This window comes from Mytilus edulis, chromosome 2 (genome assembly GCF_963676685.1).
Source record: "Mytilus edulis chromosome 2, xbMytEdul2.2, whole genome shotgun sequence".
In the NCBI taxonomy this organism is placed as follows: Eukaryota; Metazoa; Mollusca; class Bivalvia; order Mytilida; family Mytilidae; genus Mytilus; species Mytilus edulis.
Window position 1 is genome coordinate 25537878 of NC_092345.1, and position 16469 is coordinate 25554346.

Genomic DNA, 16469 nt, shown 5'->3' on the forward strand with positions numbered 1-16469 from the left:
ATATTTATATATGTATATATATGTCTCTGGTCAAATTAGACTATTTTTATGTTATTTATATGTTTTTATATTCGATCAAAAGCTCTTTAGAGCTTGATGCCGAATCAAAATAAAGTTTTCTTATCTTATCTTATACAAATCCTTGCACCAATTTTAAAACATCAAGTTTGTAGAAAAGAGTGGCGAGTAAACAGAAGGACGTGTTTGTCTTTTTCGTCACACATTGAACCGTTCCTCTCCCCACACTTTAGAGTCCCCTTTGACGAAGATCGAAAATAAACATTAATACAATGTAGGTATTTTACCGAACAATGTGTATGTGCAATTAAAATTTGACAGAATTACTGAAGTAGCAAGTTTTATCGATTAGGATTAGCGATTTGAATTAGCAATATACACTGTTAGCAAGTTTTATGCCAAATTATGGCAAAATCCTATATCAGTAATCAGCTTTTACAAATTTTCGAAGATACATGCCTGTCATGTACCTCTCTTCATAAACATTAAAACAACACTAATAATCAGATGGAGGCTTTACACTTGGAATGCCATAGTACATTTGACTTCATATGTATCAAGGGGATGACATTTGGGTACAACTACAGGAAATCTGGGTCTGCTTGCTCTGATTTACATTCACCCTTGGTCAGTTTGTCATATTTCATATTTGCTATGATTCTTATTTTATTCATCATCAACGAAATACTATATGATTATCATTAAAATATATATAAAATTTAACACTTGATTTGTTTAAGATGGACGATCATGATGTAAATTGATCTTATCAATTCTACAAGTTATACATGTTACTGACTGACCTAAAAGGGGGGGGGGGGCTCCAGTAATGCTTCAGTGATTCCCTATATAATCAACCAAATTTTTCCCACGAAAAGGGGGGGGGCACAAGCCCCCCATGATCTGCCTATGCTTTGGTGTTGGCAGTGCTGCTTTGTTACAATAGCATTATGACTAGCCTGCTCTTTTTCAAAATCTACAAGCATGACAAAGGAGTAATGAAGATGCATATATACATGATAATATACTTATAATGGACCCTGGATGCTGGATTTTCCTTTCAGTTCTAATATACCCAATGAAAATGCATTATATGGTAAATGACCATCATATTACAATGTATTATCATGATTATCCAGACGTTAAAAATGTAATAAAGTCAATTAAGGAAACCAAAAGCATGTAGAAATGTTATTTTACTGTTTTGTGGTGAAATTTTTGAAAAAGGAAATGCTGAAAAATGTGTAAATGTAATATAAAATAGCTTTAAGATCAATTCATACAAACATTAGTTTGCTCATGATTCCAAGGGATTTCGAAGATAAATATATTCTAGCCTGGTAAGCATGGTATAAACTGAAAATGAAAAATTTTGCCCATGAAAGACTGAAAATGCTTATTCTGCAACACTAAATTCAGGACATAAATGTTTACCATGTTTACAAAACATGCAAAAGGGAATGATAAATTTGAGTAGAACAGATGAAAATGATTTTTCAATCCGCACAAAAATCCTCCTCTGAAAAACAATTTCAGAATTTTGAAGAAATATGGATATGTTTGGATTATTTGACAAACATTTATACAACTTAATGTAACAGGCCCCTTCACTGCTTGCCACAAAAATACATGTAGCATACAAGACTTTAATTTTTGAAGGATGAGGGAGTGAATGATAGCTAGGATGGTGGTTTGAATTTTGAAAGATGGGTGCTTATCTTGCTTATATGGAGTACATTGTAATAGGGAATTTTAAATTATATGGGATATATAGGCAAACACAAATTTTGAATTTATCTTGAAAAAGATTAAGAACATGAAGAAAATCTCTGGTAGCTTATATTTACAAATAGCTAGGTAACTAAGGTTACTGACAGATTCATCATTCTGCAGCTTAGTTGAAATTAACCATACAGTTTTTATCTGTCCAGATTAGATATACATGTAAATCAATGTATATCATGTAAACATGTATGAATCATTTGAAAATGCCAGAAAACTGTCATTTTTTTGAGCCTGCGACTTTTGTCGCAAAAGGCACGACATAGGGATAATGATCTGGGGGCAGGGGATACGGTGGCTACGATGGCGGCATTAGCTAACTTCTTAAAAGCTTTATATTTTAAAAGGTGGAAGACCTGGATGCTTCATACTTTGTATATAGATGCCTCGTGTTACGAAGTTTCTGTCAGTCACATGTCCAATGTCCTTGACCTCACTTTCATGGTTCAGTGACTACTTGAAAAAAAAGTTAAGATTTTTTGTAATGTTAAATTCTCTCTTATTATAAGTAATAGGATGACTATATTTTGTATGTGCGTACCTTGCAAGGTCCTTATGCCCGTCAGTTGACCTCGAACTCGTTTCATGGATCAGTGAACAAGGTTAAGCTTTGGTGGTCAAGTCCATATATCTCAGATACTATAAGCAATAGGTCTAGTATATTCGGTGTATGGAAGCACTGTAAGATGTACATGTCCAACTGGCAGGCATCATTTGACCTTGACCTCATTTTCATGGTTCAGTGGTCATGGTGGTCAAAGTTAAGTTTTTTTTTCTAATACTACATGTATATGCAATAGGTCAACTATATTTGGTTTATGGAAATATTTAATGATCTATATGTCAGTCGTGCAGGTTTTATTTGAGCTTGTCCTCATTTTCACGGTTCATTGCTCATTGTTAAGTTTTTGTGTTTTGGTCTGTTTTTCTTAAACTATAAGCAATAGGTCAACTTTATTTGTTTTATGGAAGAATTGTTAGCTGTACATGTCTGCCTGGCATGGTTCATCTGACCTTGACCTCATTTTCATGGTTTATTGGTCAATGTTTAGTTTTCTTGGTTAATGTTAAGTTTATGTGACAGGTGCAATAAAGCTTTATATTTAGGGCTATCAACATAATATCAATGCAATGACTAGTAAAGAAGGCGAGACATTTCAGTGTGTGCACTCTTGTTTACTTTTACTTGAAATAAGTTTCAATAACTGTAGTGGGTCATCCTAGGGTATTAGGCTGCAGTGATAATCTAGTTTACATAATTCACTCATCATAATCTAGTCTTATAAAAAAAAAATATCATGATGATTTTCATAATTTCATATTTTGAATTATAATTTTTAGTAGACATGGCAATCATTTTAGTGTTGGTATCTATTTATGTTTAGTGCTAGTATATCTACATGTACATGCACATGCATTTGTGATTTTTATACGACTGCTAAAATTGAAAATCTTTTGGTCGTATATTGGCATCATGTTGGCGTCGTCGTCTGAAGATATTTGTTTTTTCGCACTCTTAACTTTAGTAAAAGGAAATAGAAATCTATGAAATTTAAATACAAGGTTTATTACCATAAAATAAAGGTTGAGATTGATTTTGGGTGTTTTGGTCCCAACAGTTTAGGAATTAGGGGCCAAAAAGGGCCCAAATAAGCATTTTTCTTGGTTTTCGCACAATAACTTTAGTATGAGTGTCATAAGTGAACAGAATCTATGAAATTTTAACATAAGGTCTATGACCACAAAAGGAAGGTTGGGATTGATTTTGGGAGTTTTAGTCCTAAGATAATAGGAATTAGGGGCCAAAAACAGGTCCCAAAAAAGCATTTTACTTGGCTTTTGTACAATAACTTTAGTATAAGTTAATAGAAATCTATGAAATTTTAATACAAGGTTTATTATCACAAAAGGAAGGTTTGGATTGATTTTGGGAGTTTTGGTCCCAACGAATTAGGGGCCAAAATTAAACTTTTTTGATTTCATCAAAAAATGAATTATTGGGGTTCTTTGACACAAATGTTTGATATGCCAAATCTAACCGTATATTCAGATTCTTAATTTTTGGTCCTGTTTTCAAATTGGTCTACATTAAGGTCAAAAGGGTTCAGAATTAAACTTAGCTTGATTTTAACAAAAATTGAATTCTTGGGGTTCTTTGATATATGCTGAATTTAAACATGTACTTAGATTTTTGATTATGGGCCCAGTTTTCAAGTTGGTCCTAATCGGGATCCAAAATTATTATATTAAGTATTGTGCAATAGCAAGAAATTTTCAATTGCACATTATTCCGCAATAGCAAGAATCTTCAATTGCACAGTATTGTGCAATAGCAAGAAATTTTTAATTGCACAGTATTGTGCAATAGCAAGAAATCTTTCAATTGCACAGTATTGTGCAATAGTAGAAATCTTCAATTGCACAGTATTGTGCAATAGCAAGAAATATCTAATTGCACAATATTGCGCAATAGCAAGAAATTTTCAATTCCACAGTTTTTGAGCATTAGCAAGAAAAATTCAATTGCACAGTATTGTTCCATTTTCAAATTGGTGTACATCATTTTTTTGTACATTAAGGTCCAAAAGTCAAAAATTAAACTTTGTTTGATTTTAACAAAAATTGAATATATGGGATTCTTCAATATGCTAAATGTAACCATATATTTAGATTTTTAATATTTGGGCCTGGTTATGAAATTGGTCCACATTGAGGTCTTAAGGGTCTAAAATTGAACATTATTTGATTTCATCAAAAATAGAATTTTTGGGGTTCTATGATATGCTGAATCTAATCATGTATTTAGATTTTGGATATTGGACCATAATTGGTAAATGTCCAATTTAAAATTTTAAGTTTTTAAGTTTAAGTTCTTAAACCACATTCATTCTGTGTCAGAAACCTATGTTGTGTCAACTATTTAATCACAATCCAAATTCAGAGCTGTATCAAGCTTAAATGTTGTGTCCATATATACTTGCCCCAACTGTTCAGGGTTTGACCTCTGCGGTTGTATAAAGTTGCGCCCTGTGGAGCATCTGGTTATTTATTGTGTCTGTCTGTCAATTTATTGCCTTTTATCTTGAAATTTATAAGTTTAGCATGTTAAGAGTTTCAGAATATCATTTGGTAGACCTTAAGAGAGAATGATTGTTGTTTCTTTTTCAGATGAAGACTCACAAGGTATAAGAAGAACTGGGGTAGTGGAGTAGTTAAATAAATGTGCAAAGAGTGACCAGGAGGAACATGGGTATTGTGAATAGGAAATGAAAGTAGTTAACAGATGCCAGTTTTATACTGATAATGGGGAATGCAAGCAGTAACCAGAAAGAAGATCTGTGTACGAATAGACACAGTTATTATACTAAGTTATTATCTGCACCACCATTATGGTCAACTCAAACATCATATAGTAAATGGGCAAAACAGTACAAAAATGTTGAAGGGTTTACTGATTTTGCCGATTTTACAACATGTCGCGAGGCAAGAAAACGTCATGGCATATTAGTCAAACCAGACACTTATGATGGGAGACAGCTAGTATCCCAGTTGAAATCAAAATCAGAATTAACATTGATTGAAAAACAAAAATGGAAGCTTTCTTCATTTAAACTTCCCAGAATTCCCTTGACTGGATTGGAAGATCCTTACTGGCTTCATAGCAGACACAACAGGAACAGACGGGAATGCAGTATAATTGGTTACCATGACACCATGGCAGTTCTTCAAATTAACACAAATAGATATCACTTGTCGCCAAGATTTTACATTTTAGACTTGGAAAATAAGCAAGTTTTAGGACACTTTGTGGTGTTTTACCATTGCAAGAGATGGTACGAGTGTTATATCTCTCCTAACAAACATCAGTTGTTGATACGCCCTGATAATTTAACTAGAATTGTTTCGCTGCCAGATAATTACATGATAGAGAATATATCATTGATGCCGCATGCATCAAAACTCAGGATTAATGCTGTGCCTCCAACACTCAGAGCCCATGTGCTAGCATTTAACTCTCAAGCAGGGGACAATTTTGTTTTGACTGCTTTTTACAAGGAAATAGAATTGAGATCTATTGGTGACTGGAATGTTGTCAGAAAGAGTGGTACCTTTCGTCTCCCAGCATCAATCCAGCAGATAAAATCAAGTCCCTTAGGGGACTATATAGTTGTTAGATGTGTTCATCCTCTTTATAATAAAGAGTATCGGACAAATATTGTGGCAGTTATAAGTTATGTCAACCTCGAACTATTGCTCCGAATAGATGTCCGAGGGTGCTACTGGCCTGCTAGCGAGGTCATTAATTTACAAGTCTTCCCGTACTTTTCACCAAGTGAAGCTACGATTGCTGTAATGAAAAACCATGCATACAATCGTAAAGTGATAACTCAGAAACTACCCATTGTACGACTAAACCTGCAATATTTGTGCCGTAGAGCTATTCTTCATCTTGTGAGTTACCGCGATGTTGGTAAATTGCCACTTCCCGCACAGCTAGTTGATTACATTCAAGGCAAGCCACACAAAATCTGCAATGTGTAAACCAAATGCAATGGTTTTTGTTAAGGCCATTATAAGCCAGCTACTTTATATTCAATATTTTTTAAATGAAGCTTAAGAGAAGTTATGTATCAGAGACATATAGTACATTATAATGTATAACATTGTACACATTGTTGTATGTGTCTCTGTATGTACAAATGTACATATTGTTGTATGTTTCTCGGTATGTACAAATGTACATATTTATAAAAGTGTATAATACCAACTGCAGATCTTTCAACAGTGTAATTAACATTGACAAGAGTCTAAAGATTGTATTTTTTCTTGATATTCAAGATGTGATGCTAAATTTTTGTCAAACTGCTCTAAATTGCTTATATTTTACATTCTTTGGATCAAAATGTCCCAAGAATGCACAATATTCCATCTTTGCTCAATATCTGCATGTTTTTGTGGAGAGCAAATCTGCAGACCCTTCCTTCTACGGTCTACCACTTTGAATACAAAATCATAATAGGGTTGTCATGTATATGCTCTATTCCAAAGGTTTTATTGGGCATTGACATGGGTGCTTGGGGTACCATATCACCCCCTTTCTTCCTTTTCGTTGTTTAATTTTTGTGGAAGAGAACAGAACATATAAACTACTGCTCTGTCATGTATGTTAAGATTGTATGGATAAGAACAAGAACACTTTGAAGTTAGATAAAGAAATTCAATAGTAATGAGGTTAAAAAAAACCACATAAAATATGTGTGCTTTAATATTCAGAATCATGAGAATTATTAATTTTCTTCTAAATGGTGAACAAAAGTTTAGTTAAGCCATAAATTTTTTCAAGGATTTGTATAGTAAGACTTAAACTATACATGATATATTTGATTTATTATACAAATCCTTGATGCATATAAGTTTTAATACATGAATTAAAGAAAGAAAAACAATCATTTAAAAAAATGCTTTTCATATACAATGTATATCATGTATATATATATAAATGTAATAAAGAGGAAAAGCTTTCTTTACAGTCTTGACATGTACAGTTTTTATAATTATTGTACAGCAAGAGAATTATAAACATAACTTTTTAAAACGCACTTGTATATTATTCTATTTTTTTATTTAAGTGGACCATACAATCCACTTAATTAAAGAAAAGTGCATTTGTAATGAGTCATGACTAACAATTTTGAAGTCAAACATGTACATGTAAATTACTTATTTAAACCTAGTCAATATTCTTGCTTTTTTTATTTACACTACCATGCTTTTTTTTATATTAAACAAACATTTACACTTACATGTACTATGTAACGATGATCACACAAGAGATATATATATGTATGTACCTGCACTTTTTACACAACAGAAGAGCAAAAAGAAATCTTCAATTGCATAGTATTGTGCAATAGATTTTTGATATCTTCGACCACATTCATTTTGTGACAGAAACCTATATTATTTAAAAAATTTGATCACAATCCAAATTCAGACAGTATCAAGCTTGAATATTGTGTCCAAATTTGCCAAAAACTGCTCCAAGATTCAACCTCTGCTGTTGTATCAGGCTGCACTCAGCAAAGCATTTTATTATAGATTATATCTCAGTCAAACTATATGTATGTAGTTTTGTTTATTTTTCTTGTTCAAAGACAATATGTATTGCTTATAATTGAATGAATTTTGGTACATGTACATGTACACTGTCATTAGACATGTTAGAAGCAGTTTTGGATTTCAGGTACAAATATTTTGGTCAATCAGCTTTGGCTTTCCATTGAATAATTTTGCATGTATTATCAGTCAGAGCTCAGATATAAATAAGTCTGAATCTGCTTTTGACTCATAGAGGTCTAAATTCGTAAGTTTTAGGATTTGTCTCCCTTTAATGCAAGACAAAATACGACTTTAATAAGTCAAATATTGTTAAGCAAGAAATGATTGACCAGACTCAAACTGTTGCAAATATCAACTTCTACAAGTCAATAAGTTACCAAAATTGGTTTACTTCAAGACCCACGAATATTTATAAAAAGGTCATGCATCTAAATCAAATAATGACAACATTGAAAGCCAATGCTTTGTCTTCTAAAGAAAAATATGAATGAGAGTCTAAAAAATCGGAGATAATGTTAATTAACCTTACAATGCAACCACCTGGAACCACACTTAATGAGGTAAAACATCTGTGTTTAGTAAGGATGTTCAATTAGGCAGCAACCATTTGATTTTCTGGGGTGGGGGGGGCTATGTTTTTTTTTTCTGTGCAAACTTTTTTTTTCGCCTTCGGCGAAGAACAATCTATTTTTTTAGCGACAAACCGAAAACAATTTTTTTCTTTCAATTTTAGCATTACATATAGTGGGAGCTGAGGGTGAAACAAACAATTTTTTTTTCTCAGGGTCCAAAACAAATTATTTTTTCCACCAAAACCTGGAAACAAACTTTTTTTTCCAAAAAAAACCATAGCCCCCCCCAGAAAATCAAATGGTTGCTGCCTTAGATAATTAAATATAAATAGCTCAAGTCCTTGTGAACTCTCAGACAGGTTTTTGCTGTCATAGGTGGTGTACTTTGGCCACAAAGTCAAATTAAGTTTTTTCATCAACATAAATAGACCTAAACAAGTCTGTCATTTGTGACTTAGATAAGTCTAAAATTAAAAACATGTTTTGACAGAAATCGACTTGTTTATGTCTGAGCTCTGACTGATTATCTTCATGGCTTACTGTATTAAGAGACAGGAGATTTGTAAAAAAAGGAAATACAGAAAGAAGAATACGCACTAAACATGCTAATAGATTTGGATATTTTTGTCTAAAAAAACAGCATACATGTACCAGACCTAATCCACGTCATACATTTATATTTAAATAATCAATATTCATGTGTACATGTATATGCACATTATTAAAAAAATTCATATGTACATGTATGCAGATATTAATTAGGCTTTATTGACCATCTTGACACTTGAACAGATTTTTATGCCCCACCTACGATAGTAAAAGGGTCATTATGTGTTCTGGTCTGTTCATTCGTCTGTTGGTCCGTCTGTTCGTCCCACCTCAGGTTAAAGTTTTTGGTCAAGGTAGTTTTTAATGAAGTTGAAGTCTGATCAACTTGAAACTTAGTATACATGTTCCCTATGATATGATCTTTCTTATTTTAATGCCAAATTAGAGTTTTTAACCCAATTTCAAGGTCCATTGAATATAGAAAATGATAGTGCGAGTGGGACATCCTTGTACTATGGACACATTCTTGTTTTTAGCTCACTTAGTGAGCTTTTGTCATCACTTGGCGTCCGTTGTCTGGCGTCGTCTGTTAACTTTTTACAAAAATCTTCTCCTCTAAAACTACTGGGCCAAATTTAACCAAACTTGGGTACAATCATCATTGGGGTATCTAGTTCAAAAAAATGTGTCTGGTGACCCGGCCAGCCAACCAAGATGGCGTCCATGGCTAAAAATAGAACATAGGGGTAAAATGTAGATTTTGGCTTATAGCTCTGAAACCAAAGCATTTAGAGCAATCTGATTTTGGTTATTATCTCTAAATATTATTATAGATAAAAATAAACTGTAATCAGCAATAATGTTCAGCAAAGTAAGATCTACAAATAATTCAACATGACCAAAATGGTCAGTTGACCCCTAAAGGAGTTTTTGCTCTTTATAGTCAATGTTACCGTTTTTTCTTTAATTTTTATAATCTTTTACCAAAATCTTCTCCTATAAAGCTACTGGGTCAACTTAATTGGAAATGTATACATTTATGTTTTAGTTGACTTTTTGACAGGTTATGGTGCTATCATATAGAAGGCAATAAAGGAATGTGCATTGAAGAAAAATATTATTATATTTATGCATTATGGAGTACATGTAGTACTTATTTTGCCACCAGAATGTATAAGCTTTAACTATTGTACTGTAGATTATGGGTACTTATATTTAAGGATAAATTTTTTAAATATTCATCTGTTGTTCATTTTATCCTGCTCATGATGGATTTGAGTGAAAGTGAGACATATAAGGTGACAACTATGATTTTTGAAGTTATCCAAAATGTTATATATTCAAAAGGTAAAAGTATGGCAAGTTGTTTTACTATTTATTCTAACTTTAAAATATCTCATATAATAAATAAGATTTATGTGATATCTTATATATTATTTGAGATATCTTTAATTTAATGATATCTCAAATAATATATAAGATATCACATAAACTATATATTAAAGATATCTCATATAAAATATAGAGTATATAATCTAGTTTGTAGAAGATATCTTATATACTTTTTAAGAAATCTTATGAACTTTATAAGATATCTTATGAACTTTATAAGATATTTTAGATACTTTATTAGATATATCTTCTAAATTTTTATGGCTCTGCAACAAAGTTGTCTGAGCCATATAGTTTTACCCTTGTCCGTCATTCTGCAACAAACCATTATACAGACTTTTTTTTTAAACGCCTTCAGATATAGGGCCGATTTTTGGTATGTGAGTTAACCATGATGAGTTACAGATCAAGAGTAAGTTTAGTTCCGCTCCACTAATTTTTTTTGCAGAATTTCAGGATTTATGACTTTGAAAATTGTTGAAAATCACATTTATACAGCCTTTTTTCTAAACGCTTTCAGGTTTTGGGCTGATTTTTGATATGTGAGACTACCATCATGTTTGTGTCCACATGTGTTGTCGAAATTGCAGATTTTAAAAACTTTTTGAGACGGGGTTATTCGTGTTGTTTCGACACATCTAGTTTAAATAAAGGCAACTTAGTATACCACTGTTTAAAGTTTGTAAATCAGTTGAAAGAAAACAAATCCTAGTTACCAACTAAAACTGAGGGAAACACATCAACTATAAGATGAAAACAACAGAAAAACAGAAACACTTTATAAAGAAAAAAGTTTAACTGTTTATACTTAGTCACTGGCATTCTTACCCCATATTCTTATTTTTAAGTAAACATCTAATGCTCTTAGGTTTCTGGCTGGCATATGCACAAAAATTTGGAAAAATAATCTGAAGCTTTCAACTGATCATGTTTGTATTGGTATATTTAATAACAGCTTTTATCATGCAAGACATGATGATCACAATCTGGAGGCAGTGTGTATACGGATTTCCCCTAAAGATAGAAGACATGGATGCAGATACCTTCATATTCGCTTACAAAGGGTTATCCTTTGGTAAAAAAGATGAGATACCTCATGTTTCGAAGTTTCATTCTGTCATATATTCATTGCAAGGCCTACTTATCCATAAAACAGGGTTCCACTGACTCAGAATCTTTTTATAAAATACTGATCATTTGGTCGATGTTAAGTTTTTTGTTATTTGGTATGTATCTCAGGTATAAACACAATATGGCCATTGTATTTGGTGTATGAAATGATTGTAAGGTATACATGTCCGTCTAGCAGGTTTAATATGACCTTGACTTTTGTTCATGGCTGATTGGACAATATTACAATATCTGGTTTGTAAATTTTTCAGAAACTAAAGCATTGGGGCCTTTTTATTTGGTAAATAGAATTTAGAACATAGTAAAGTGCTTTCGACCAATGAAATGCAAGGATTTTCACCCTCTTAATAGTGAAGAATGACACAAAACATGTTCTTATTTAGTGATTATCTTATTGTTATGCTCTGAATTACAAAGGGCCAATTAGTGTTGCCAATATTGCCTAGAGGCAATTCGCAAGGACAGTGTACTGAAAAAATAGTTATGACCCCAGGCTTTTTAATCAAGATTCAATTATTTGTATAAATTTAACTGTAATAAATATTCTTTAATACACAAGCAGTTCAAATTTCTAAACAATATCTTTTTCCATTTTTGAAAATGACAACTTTGTTTATACAATTTGGCACATTTATAGTCATGGTACTATTATCGTTTTCTTTGTCTTCGAAACTGTGCTGGTTACTTTTGGCAATGGACAAGTCATTTTCTTGCTTAACGTTTTTGCTTGTGGGTACTGGCGGCTGTAATGCCTTGCTTACATTATCCTGTAATGTTTCTAACGGGCGTTTATATGTGTCGACGGCCGTTGATCGGTGACCACTTCTTGATTTTACAGTTGAATCGGAAAATCCGGCATTGAAAAGTGTGGTGCAGCATGTAACTTTCCCAGAATGGTTGGTGATATTACGATCAGTAGTTGAAATTCCCGCAGCCTTAAATAATTCCTTCATTTTGCTAGACAATGTGTTAATACCAATCGGCTGGACGCTAAAGCGTATAGAACCATCGTTAGCTTTATGTGGTAGCGGTTTACGGTAAAACCTACCTTCACGTGGAATAAGTGACAAGTATTTCTCATAAATTGTAACTAGGTATCTTGGGTTTGTTGGGTCACTTTTCTGAGTTATGCGTTTGACATCAACGTTTCTGTTATTCAGGCCACCTTGCACATTCTTACACAGCCTCCCGGTATAATGGAGTAATTTATTACCAATTGTGTCCACAGAAATTCGAAATTGACTAGCATCAAGTTGTTTGTGTTCATTTAAAGCACGAAATCCAAATAACTTGCAGTTGTGGAAAAAAACTATATTGGTTAGCCCATTTGAAGTGTTACAATTAAAAACTCCACTATCCCACATGACCTCCTCGTCTGTTGTTAATATAGGGTCTGCCCTTTTTACGTTAGTTCCAATACCATTATTGGTTAGTTCTTTCATTCGACTGTCAAGACATTTTCTAAAAAACGCAAATGTAGATGAATCCTTTTCAAAGAGGCTCACGTCATTTCTGTTACAATCTGTTCTCAGATACCTACAAAAAGTGGTGGTTTTACTCTTTGTTTTAATACATATAAAGACTTATAAAGGATTAGTAGAACTTTTTTAAAGATGAATTGGTTGAAGAAGAAATTATTTTTCAGAAAAGTAAAATAACCGACGACGAATTGCAATACAGTGAAACCTGTCTAGTACGACCTCCTTGGTACTTCAATTTTTTGTTAGATTTTGTTAGATGTTCGGTTTAACAGATTCACATCGCATAAAATTTTATATGACTGGACTTAGGATCATATATGTTAAGTTTAGGTGGGTTTTCGATTCATTCAAGGTTCTGTTTACACTGGTTTCATTGTAGTTTAAAAACGTAGTTAAAATTGAGATTAAAATTGTCATTCGTGTTTTTTTAAACGCGAGTTTTATCTCCCGAGCGAGGGGGTGGGAGACGACCACAGAAGACAAGAAATGTATACATGTATGAGTTTGCTTTCCAAAATTGGCCGAATGAGTTGAATATACAGCTTTTTAGTAAATCAATACAAAATGAAATTAGCCATGTTAAAACTAGACCAATTTAAACTGTAATAGTATGTCTTAGAATTAATTATTGTTTGTTTGCTGTCTCTTCACGAATACATCATATCTCAATTATCTATTAAAAACATTATATTGAAAGTATAGGTTGAGACAATTTAAGCATATTCGGAAATAATAACATTGGGATACATAATTATTGGCAAGCAGAATAAAATTATTAGAATATCCGAAAAATAACTGTCAAATTATTTTATTGTATTTTTTTTTGTCCATAATAGTAGTTTTAAAATAACACCTTTTTATAATATATTTTTTGGTTGAAGGGTTTGGGGTATATAAATGGTATCGAATAGAGAAAAAAAAACACACAAAAGGAAAGGATTTTACCTTAAAAAAAAACAAGGGAACACCCTTTTGATTTTTGGAGGTTTGGGGGAGGGGAGGGGGAGGGGAAGATATTTTAAGTAAAAAAATACGATCGAACATTTTAGGAAAAAAATGCAGAATGAGCAGTGTTATAAAATCAAACTGGTAGGATGATTATGACAGGCTTGTCCTTTTTGACAGTACTTGTAAACGAAAATGCAGGAGAAAGGTTTTCTGATATGCAGTAAAAAATCAATTGATGATTTTTTTTATAAGCCCCCTGCCTAGAATTCCTGCCTCAAATGTTGCATCCACAAAACAAGTTACGATACATTTTAAAAGTAAACTATTTTTAAGGAGAGGGGCTAAAATCAAATGTAAAAGGACAGGTGAAACCTTTTGCAAAAAAAAGCAGTATGACCCATGACAAAAAGTAAAAAAAAAGGCAAGATATATATGACACAGTAAATGTAAAATGAGGATTCAGGTAAAAGTTCGTCTCCAATATGTATTGAAAAACCCAGAATGCAAACCCCCCTTTTCCACTCGAAATCAAATGTTTGCTCCCTGAAAACAAGTAAACGAACGTATTTCAACAGTTGTTGCCCCCCCCCTTTCCACCAACCCGTTTAACTATACCGAACTCCAAGACAGCGGTTACAAAAACAAATATCAAAATCAACACAAATGTAATTCATAAAATTACATTTTCATAGTTTTAGTACAATGTAACATCTACATCAAACGCTATATACTGTATTGTGGAAGCTGTGGACTACAATTCCAATAAAATGTTGATTTTGATGATTTTACTGGTCCTGGTGTTATATATATTGAAATTTAAAATTTGTAACTTACCTTTGAATGCCTGATGCTAACTGGACCAATGAATTTGGTGGATAAGGACTGGTATCAACACGTCTACATTCTTGTATAAAGTGTGCCATCCAATAGTTTAAAAGTTCATTTGAGAGTAAATTCGGATCACTTGGTATTGCATTACCACCATCAGTTATTGTTTCTTGATACAAATTTCTTTCTAAAGTCCACGCAACCCAGACGCCTAAAGCCCACTTGTTGTTATTTCTAGTCTTTTTCGGAATAGCTTTAAGAATTCTCTCTTGTAAGTCTGAATCCGACAATGGAACAGAAAATCTACGCGGGGCCGCAGCCTCACACACGACCGGCTCGTTTTCATATTTTACAAGGTCCTGAGTAGGTAAAAGCATTAAATCATTCTCGGACACTTCTTCTTTTAATTCAAAAGTTCCAATTCCAACAAGTTGATTCATTTTAGACTTAAAGATGCACACATGTTACTGACTTGAAAATAATAATACTTTTAATAGTCATTAGAGCAAGACAGTTAGCTAGAGGGGTTATTTGTTTGGCCATATTTTCAAGAACTGTGTTCATGTATACCATTTAACACAGTACATATAATTAATCAAGAATAGAGTTTATATGTTCTAAGTTTGTAAGAACATGATAACCCTCTTCTTCATGATAAGTACTCGCTAACGCTCGTACTTAACCATGAAGAAGAGGATTATCATGTTCTTACATATACGAAAGGTATTCATGTCTGTTTTGCATTATTCACCTGACATTAACTCATTTGCATGGTTCATTAGTCAATGTAAATAGTGCAGGTTGTTCCTTTGCCATTTTATAAAGGACTTTCCGATTTGAATTTTCCTTGGAGTTCGCTATTTTTGTTATATAGTTATTATTTCTGGAATATTTGCATATAACAGCAATAATCCTAAAATTTTATGGTTGCATGTACATGTCTGGCACGATTCATTTGACCTTGATCTCATTGTGAGCTCGCCTGACACAAAGTGACAGCTTGAGCTTTTGCCATCACTGTGTGTCCGTCTTCTAGGTCTGTCGTCACCATTCGACAAAACAAAAAATCAGATCGGAAACTAACTTTCCAAATTTAACCTCACTTACTTTTTATTTACTTAGCCACAATGGTCATTATTGAATCAACATGGCCAACATGACTTAAAATAGAAAATTGGTGGTAAATGCGAGTTTTGTCTTTTTTCTAGAAAATCACAATAGATAGATGACGGGAATATATTTGAATAAAATGCAACAGTAGTATATCACTTTTCAAAAGTCATAAATCGATTGACAGAAAACAAATCAAGGTTACAAATTAAAACCGAGGGAAACACATGCACATCAACTATAAGTGGAAAACAACAGAATAACAGAAACACTGAACTGCAATAAAAACAAACGCTAATGCAATATAGAAACCAACTCAGTGATAACAACTGCCGAATTCGAGATCTATTTGTATCAAAACTTTTTTTTTTCTTATGTAGAAAATGATGGATTAAACCTGGTTTTACAGCTTACTAACCCTCTCACTTGTATGACGGTCGCATAAAATTCCATTATATTGACAACGAAATGAATATGTGGAAAAGAGACTTATCGATATGTCAAACAGCTGGGTAGATCAACAAACTTTTCTTCGTTG

The 16469-nt window shown here is 32.8% G+C and overlaps 2 protein-coding genes across 3 annotated transcripts; one reads left to right on the forward strand and one right to left on the reverse strand.

The window, feature by feature from the left end:
* The first annotated feature begins 237 nt into the window (after positions 1-237).
* Positions 238-10282, forward strand: LOC139511817 (uncharacterized). Of its 2 annotated transcripts, XR_011662099.1 has the most exons (3): positions 238-292; positions 4969-8516; positions 8807-10282. XR_011662099.1 is itself a non-coding variant. In XM_071298917.1 (2 exons), the coding sequence occupies exon 2, from the start codon at positions 5104-5106 to the stop codon at positions 6340-6342; it is 1239 nt and encodes a 412-aa protein (XP_071155018.1). In that variant the 5' UTR covers positions 243-292; positions 4969-5103; the 3' UTR covers positions 6343-10282. The 2 variants fall into 2 exon arrangements, 1 of the variants encoding a protein (XP_071155018.1); XM_071298917.1 differs by having other exon boundaries at positions 243-292; positions 4969-10282.
* A 1845-nt stretch (positions 10283-12127) lies between these two features.
* Positions 12128-15272, reverse strand: LOC139510775 (zinc finger MYM-type protein 2-like). Its single transcript, XM_071297306.1, has 2 exons — positions 14828-15272; positions 12128-13100 (listed from the first exon to the last, which is right to left on the reverse strand). Exons 1-2 carry the CDS (start codon positions 15259-15261, stop codon positions 12128-12130), a joined length of 1407 nt encoding a protein of 468 aa, XP_071153407.1. The 5' UTR covers positions 15262-15272.
* Positions 15273-16469: the final 1197 nt, after the last annotated feature.

Coding starts and splice junctions, on each gene's coding strand:
- LOC139510775 (XM_071297306.1), bottom strand. CDS start 15,261: ATGAATCAACTTGTTGGAATTGGAACTTTTGAATTAAAAGAAGAAGTG. Junction 13,101..14,827: donor TTAGCATCAGGCATTCAAAG/GTAAGTTACAAA, acceptor CACTTTTTGTAG/GTATCTGAGAACAGATTGTA.
- LOC139511817 (XM_071298917.1), top strand. CDS start 5,104: ATGGGGAATGCAAGCAGTAACCAGAAAGAAGATCTGTGTACGAATAGA.